At 41.1% G+C, this 7,500-nt stretch overlaps 2 protein-coding genes across 2 annotated transcripts in view; both read right to left on the reverse strand.

Moving 5' to 3' along the window:
• The window catches only part of LOC113807056 (kelch-like protein 5), a 408,426-nt gene that overhangs the window by 345,425 nt on the left and 55,501 nt on the right, over positions 1-7,500 (reverse strand). The window lies entirely within an intron of this gene.
• LOC113799907 (glycine receptor subunit alpha-2) overlaps positions 21-7,500 on the reverse strand; it is a 9,497-nt gene continuing 2,017 nt past the window's right edge. The window contains exons 2-10 of the mRNA XM_027350610.2: positions 3,427-3,606; positions 2,804-2,898; positions 2,646-2,713; positions 1,761-1,981; positions 1,468-1,550; positions 1,165-1,299; positions 839-1,054; positions 578-726; positions 21-432 (exon numbers count right to left, since the gene is read on the reverse strand). Coding sequence (XP_027206411.2) covers positions 133-432; positions 578-726; positions 839-1,054; positions 1,165-1,299; positions 1,468-1,550; positions 1,761-1,981; positions 2,646-2,713; positions 2,804-2,898; positions 3,427-3,606 — 1,447 coding nt within the window. The 3' untranslated portion in view covers positions 21-132. The remainder of the gene's footprint in view (positions 433-577; positions 727-838; positions 1,055-1,164; positions 1,300-1,467; positions 1,551-1,760; positions 1,982-2,645; positions 2,714-2,803; positions 2,899-3,426; positions 3,607-7,500) is intronic.

A 7,500-nucleotide genomic window follows, 5' to 3' on the forward strand; every position in this document is an offset into this window, starting at 1 on the left:
AAAATGAAAATGCGTTTGAAGTTGAATATATTTTAATGAAGGCATCCACGCGAACCAGAGGGCAAGGTAACTCACAGAGAAACTCGCAGCATAATGTTCAGAGTATCAACCATCTGTTGTTCTGGCCAAGTCTTAGCGCAAAGCCTGATAGTAGACCCAGTAGCCCAGATTGAAGACGAGGAAGAGCAGCGGGAAGACCACCCTGCTGTTTCTATCGATCCGTTTCGCTCTCTCCGCCTCATTCAGCCAGGCTAAAGGGACTTCGACGTTACCTTCTGCACTTTTTTCAGTATTCGGGTTTTCGCGTAAAACAGAAGCACTGCCTCCTGTACCAGCAGCGCCACTGTCTCCCGCGTCGAGTGGCGTGTTTCCGGCCATTTCGGGAGTCCCAACGGCCGTGCTGCGGATGGAGTCGCTTCTTTCTCGCGCTTCCTGTTTAGTGTGGAAAAATTAACTTGAGGAGGAAAATTATCATACACCTTTGATAATATAAGATTCGGGCATTATTTTTTCTGGACTTTTCAGAAGAACGGAATAAAGGTAATGGACATGTAGGAAATATTCACATAAATCTTACGAGCTTTTCCTGGCCCTCGGCGGAGGACCGAAACAGGAGTCTGCGGCGGTGTCGGCCGATATAGTTAACGAGCGTGAATTCCACCATCGCCAAGAACACGAACACGGTGCACGACCCCATCCACACGTCCAGGGCCTTCACGTACGACACTGCAATGCAGACAAGATCGCCTGTTCATCCCGCTCCTCACCGTCACCTTTGTTTCATGAAGTAAAGGAGCCCGTCAGGAAGCAAGGCCGTAAGTGCGATCCACACGCTAACCTGTCGACAGCTTATTCCCGAAGGCCGCGGACTCCGAGCACACGGTGAAGAGAGTCGTCACGCCGAGGATGACTCGGGAAGCCACGGCGTCAGCGTCCAGCCAGAAGCTGACCCACGAGACGACCACGATGAGCGAGGACGGCAGGTACGACTGCACCAGGTGGTAGGCCAGGTTGCGCTGGAGGTGGAACACTGCTTGCAGGCAGCTGTAGTTCCCTGGAAGATGGGGCAGGGAACTCCTTAGACATGAATATCCTGAAGGATGCTGGCAACTGAGGATGTGACAAATAACATTTCAAACGCCTATTTTTACAGCACGCTCTTACCAGCAAGGAAAGAATGGCTGCAGTTAGTTGCTGCGACGAAATTGACATCGAACTGAAGTAGATGAAGCTGCCTGTAGAGCTTAACGGGGTTGTCGTGATACCAGTTCAGATACAGCTCACGGGTCGTTTTGGCGACTGCAAGTTAAATAGATCGGAAAGTTTGTTACAGCGCCGCCATTTCACATTTAGCCATGGGTGGCGTGAATTTTACAAAGTACACTATTTGTACATCGCAGTGTAACTTTCACATTAATCTGTATGTGTGTGTGCGGGCGTGTGTGTGTGTTTCCAGTAAACACTCACAGCTGGCAACTTCCATGGAACAGGTCTGGTGGTCTAGCGGAAAGGTTGATAGATCCATCATACACGAGAAAGTCAACTTCATCCTGGAAAGATCAGTTGTCAAGTATTGAAAGAATTTTTAAAAGATATATGCGTTATGATTCTGCCGAATATTCGTTTATTCATGAACAAGCACAGGTTACGACAAGAATCTTGGGACGTTAATAACAAATACTTCTAAAAGGTCAATCTTCCATCGAGTCCTATTGGATAAATCAAACAGTTCGACGAATTAAATTTGACAGACGACAAACCTCAAGATGTACAGGATGGTGCCATTGGGCTGTATTCTGACGAGGACGTTGGGAACCGTCACATACTGGAAGTCCCCGTGCTTGGCGTTGGGAAAGTACACCTCGGGCTTCCACAAGAGCTTCACTACCATGGGGTCGTGCGTGTCAATGGGCCTGCGCAAGGTGTTATTGAGACGAGCTTCTGCCCATCGCTGCCTCAGGGACACGTCCACCGAGTAGTCCTGGGAGTAAGGGGGGTCATGTATATTAAGGTGAATATAATGTCCGAAGGAGCAGATGAGGACATACCCTTGCTGACAGAGGGACAAGCCCACAAAAAAAAAAAAAAAAGAGAACGCATAACGCCGCCAAGGCAATATGGTTACAGATGAAATGAAAATATTCTCTCTTGAAGAATTACATTAAAATCACCTTTCTCAAGTACAAAGGTGATGTCCGTAACCATAACCTCCTTGGCTGAGGTAAGGCAATAGGGGTAACTCATGCAATTATTAAAAAGTTACACGATCGATTACCACCATCTTTTAAGGATCATTGAAGAAATGGGTTTCCTAACTGGATGAACTGTTGACGGGGAAAGGAGAGAGAAATCCAGGTAAGTTGTTCTAGAAGAATATTAAGAAGCATCTGCTAAAGAATAAAATGGAAAAAAGACGAAAATAGGAACCATGACCCTGTAGATCTAATCAAGGAAAGGAAAAGAATTTCATAAAATGTTTCCTCAGAGCAAATTGCAAACCTTGTCTCAAGCTAAAGCAACATAATTACATGAGACAACGATAACTCTTAATACAATATACAGCATGATGTTATGAATAGGAACTAGACAAAATACAAATAAATTGAAAAAATAAGATCCAAAAACTGTCAGAAGAGAGGACTTACCATGTCCACTGGGTTGACGGAGCTGAAGCTACGGATGTAGAACTCGATGTCCACTCGCGTCGCCTCTCCTGCAACCGAAGTGGGCCTATAAAATTCATAATGCTAAAGTCTTCCTGGCATATAATTGGAGGCAAAAGGGACGACTCCACCGCACATACCAGTGTCAGCAGTTGGCGTCTGGCGGCGATCGTACACGCTGGGGTGCAGGAGGAAGTCCAGCTGCCGGAGGTCGGGACTCGTGTAGCCGCGTGATCTGTGGGAGATCCAGCTCTCGTTACGATGCTGGCACTACGCACGTTGAGATTACAGTGTTCTCTTACTACACTAAATGGTCATTATTTCGAAATATGATAGAGATTTGAGAATGTTAAGCATGGTATCAGTATGTCCCCCAAATGAATGCTGTAAGTATATCGTATTAATGATCCGGTTCTCAGTTGTCAAAATGCGACTCATAACATTTGTGAAAAGATGGAGCAAACTCACAGTAAAGGTTTCTATCTTCACAAAAAAAAAAAAAAAAAAAAAAATGCTTCAGGATCTATTAACATAAAAAAATGTACTCCTATGTAAAGAAAGGGATCTGTAAATCACTAAATCATTTATGCGCCAAAAGAAGGTAAAACTTTTTTATGTCCTACTTTGAATTAAGAAATGTCCAATATTGCATGGATTTGACGAAAATAAACAGAACTTACCACTATGACAGTATCTTCCACAATATCCATTCAAAGGATCGTGATACAGGTAAGCAAAAGTAGACAAGACGTTGAACACTCACCTGGAGGGCATGCGCAAGGAGCGAGCAACGACGACCGCGTTCAGCAGGAAGAATACTCTGACGACGAAGACACCCGCAGGCCCTCCCGCACGCCCGCGCCCCAACAAGCCAATAGACATCTCCTCGAAGCCTAAAGACGAGGTGTTATTGTCTAGTCCTCCCAGCAGCAGAGGCTCCGTCCTGGGGGAAAGGTCAAGTAGTTAATATATTTGTTATGAACGTTATGGCTCCCTGTAAAGAATTTCCTCAAGCATTTCTCTCTCGGAAACGCTTCGGGATGCTGATGTAAATATTTGCATATGTTAATACTCCGGAACAAAGCCTTAAAAATGAATAGGAATCACTGTAAACAATGTGGATGAGCAGTGGGATCTTCTGATTCTATGCACTTAGACAGTGTATTAGAATTTGTATGAGCAGTGATTCCGAGTCACCTCGTTATATCCTTGTCACACTTACTGATAATAAACTTTTTCGACGATTCTTCGTTTATCATATTATCTCTTCCTTCTTCATCGTTCCCAACTTTCCCAACTTCTGCCTTCCATACAGTTTCACACTAAGAATTTCCTCTTTAACTGACATTATCTGTATCGACTTTTATGGAAATAAAAATAATAATAGATAAATAAAATAAAATAAATAATAATAATAATAAAAAGAAAGAATAAATGTCCTTTTGATTTTTCCCCTTTTTAGTCACCACATCCAAATACCAAGTGACAAACTCCTCGTAACATAAAGATCATAAAAACCATTTTTTTATTTTTATTTATTTATTTATTTATTTTTTCAACAGTTCGCTCTGATTGCCAACATTTCCGCGAATTCCACTCGCACTTTGGCGCCCACCTCCTGGAAAGACCGTGTTTTCGCTTTGGTGGGGGACTCCGCCGGGGAAATTAATTAACACCGTGATGAGGGGACGTTATGAAGTAATTGGGGCCGCTGACATCCCAAGTTTTATTGTGGATTGATTTTTTTTTCTTTTTTATCGTCTCGGAGGCTCTTGTTTTCTTTCTTTGTCTTACCCTTTTTGCGTTTCTTTTGTTCTTTTGTACTTTCTTTCTGCCTCTAAAGTTTTTCTCCTTTCCTCCTATGTTTTCTCTGTTCACTTTACTTTCTTTTTCTCTTACTCCTTTTTTTTTTATCCTTTTAATCTCTCTTCCTCTTGCCCCATTTCCTGTTTCTCTATTTCGCTTCGTCTCTCTAGTTTTCTCCTACTTCCCCTCGTCTTCTTTATTTCTCTTTAATCCTCTTAGTCTTTCTCTTAATCATTTTTCGTATCCTCTGTTTCTCTTAATTTGACTCACTTTTGCTTTTCTCTTTCCCTCCGAATTTTTTCGTTCTAAATTAATTTCCTCTCTCACTTTCTTTATCTTTCTCTTTTCCCCATTCTCCCTCTCATACTTTTCCTCTTGTTCCTTCTTTCTCTCGTTTTTTTTTTTCTCTTCCTGTTGATTTCTTTCTTTCTACTCATTCTTCCTTCTTTTTATTCTCTCTTCCTCTTATTTTTCTCTTGTTATATCTCTATCGCTCTTAAACTCTCTTCCACTTACTCTAAGTCTCTCTTTATTCTGCTTCTCACTTCTCACATTCTTTATCTTTTCCTCCCTCTCTTTCTCTAATTATTATTCTCCATCTCCGCTCTTACTTTTTTTCTTTCTTCTTTCTCTCTTCCTCTTTCTTCCCCCGTACCTTCTCTCCTCATCTTCCTCTCAGAGGAAAAAGAGAAAGGGGGGAACGGGAAGAAAGAAAAAGAAAATACAAGCATTTTCCATTATCGGTAATTACATGTTGCCCTTAATAACTGGCTGTTGCTCTTATATAGGGAGAGGGGGGGGGAGAGAGAGGAAGGGAGAGAGAGAGAAAGGGAGAGAGAGAGAGAAAGGGAGAGAGAGAGAAAGGGAGAGAGAGGAAGGGAGAGAGAGAGAAAGGGAGAGAGAGAGAAAGGGAGAGAGAGAGAAAGGGAGAGAGAGAGAAAGGGAGAGAGAGAGAGAGAGAGAGAGAAGACAAACAGAGAGAGAGAGAGAGAGAGAGAGAAACAAAGAGAAAGAGAGAGACAAACCGGGAGAGAGAAAGAGAGAGACAAACCGGGAGAGAGAAAGAAGGAAAGTACAGTGTAATAAGACGGCTATTCTAATTGACTTGTCTTCGACCAGCCCATATCCCTCACGCACGCACACACGTACACGCTCCCATACATACACACTCCCTCTCCATATGCAACAACAGCAACAGGTTATCAAGAGCAACAGGTAATTATCGATAAAGCAAAATGTTTGTATTTTTTCTTTCGCAATTTATTACTTTCTCTCTTTTTTTTTTGTCTTTTTTGTTCACTTCTTTTCGCATTTCATTTACTGAAAAGAGAAAAGGGAAAAGGTGATAGATAGACAAAAGAAACGAGAATATTTAGCTGAAAGCAGCTTATTGATCTAGCTATCTTGTTAAAAATAGATTTTCAGGTCTCGATACCAACCATCATGACATTATTCAAATCAAGAATGGGAGCTCAATAAGACAATAAACGATAAAAAAACGAAATGAAAAGATCCAGAATGTTTTTTTTTTCCGGGGAAACTAATCAAATGCCAAAGAAAGAGGAACAAGAGGCTCAGAAAGAAAAAAAAAAATGCTTTTGACAAAAATATCCGACGACGTTATTCAACAGAAGAGGAATTACAAGCTATTTTTATGTAATCTATACATCTCAAGCGACAAGGCACGGCTAGAAATAAATGCAGTGATCAGAAAATCCAGATCATTATCGTAAAATAAATGAAATGACACTAAAAGGCATGAAAAGGACAGCAACAGGAGAAGCTGATATTAGTAGACTTATAGATAACAGTATCAAAACTAATGAAAGGACACTAAAAAGACAACAACAGGAGTAGCTGGTATTAGTACAGACCTATAGATTGTAGTATCCAAATTAGTGGTTTGAAAAAGTGCTGTTAAATCTCAACACACGAAAAGGGGAATACAAAAGATCATTAATTGAGAATAACTAGCCTACAAGCAATCCACCAATTATCTATGAATGGTTAAAAAAAAACAAGTAATTTTAGATTTACCAGTAGCATCTAAATAGCCCAAAGAACTAGGCAGGACCTCGCCCCTGTGCTTAAATTTAATTTGCTCTTGATTGCAAAAAGGCCCTCTACTTTGCAGATAGCAAGCAATATTAGAACCAATTCGCGAGCAAAATGAAATGGGAGCCAGTCGCAAAATATTGGAACATAAAGACACGGAACATCAGATCTTTTCCATATAGAAAGCGATGAAATCCAAATAAAAAAATTGTACCTGATAAGGGCGATATTGTTTCACCAAAAAATGATCTACGTTTTGCTGAAAAGAAATAACAGGGAAGCTAGATTGAATGGAAAGGGGAATTAAACCAGGGGACGAACAGATGAACAGTGTAAAATTTCCAGGTGTTATTCTTCTCTCTAGGGAGTCTGCTAATGAACAACAACAATTGATAGACGATTTGAAAGCGGAAATGTTAAAGGTGAAAGTCGGAGCCGATGATATATATTTTTTTCTTTTTCTTTTTGACAAATCTTACTCTTCGGTACCGTGTGATACATGAGGCAACCCTTCTCCCTTGGACCAACTCAGGCTTCTCTCTTAAGCAACATTCACCATCCTTCCTCTCTCTTTTTATTCATTTTCTCTCTATCTATCTTTTTATGTCTATGTCTATTGGTGTGTCTATCTCTCTCTGTATATACAACACACCATCATAAACAAACATACAAAAACACGCACACACACACACACGCAAACACACATATAAACATACATACACAAACACACACACACACACACACATATAAACATACATACACAAACATACACAAACACACACACACACACACATATAAACATACATACACAAACACACACACACACACACATATAAACATACATACACAAACACACACACACACGCTTTCCCTGTATTCTAACCATACATACGCCTGCCAGATGCCCGATTGATCCGACACGTTATTACAGGCATTATTATTTTCCTCTCTTGATCTTTCTCCCGCCTCTTCGATC

This window comes from Penaeus vannamei, chromosome 13 (genome assembly GCF_042767895.1).
Source record: "Penaeus vannamei isolate JL-2024 chromosome 13, ASM4276789v1, whole genome shotgun sequence".
In the NCBI taxonomy this organism is placed as follows: Eukaryota; Metazoa; Arthropoda; class Malacostraca; order Decapoda; family Penaeidae; genus Penaeus; species Penaeus vannamei.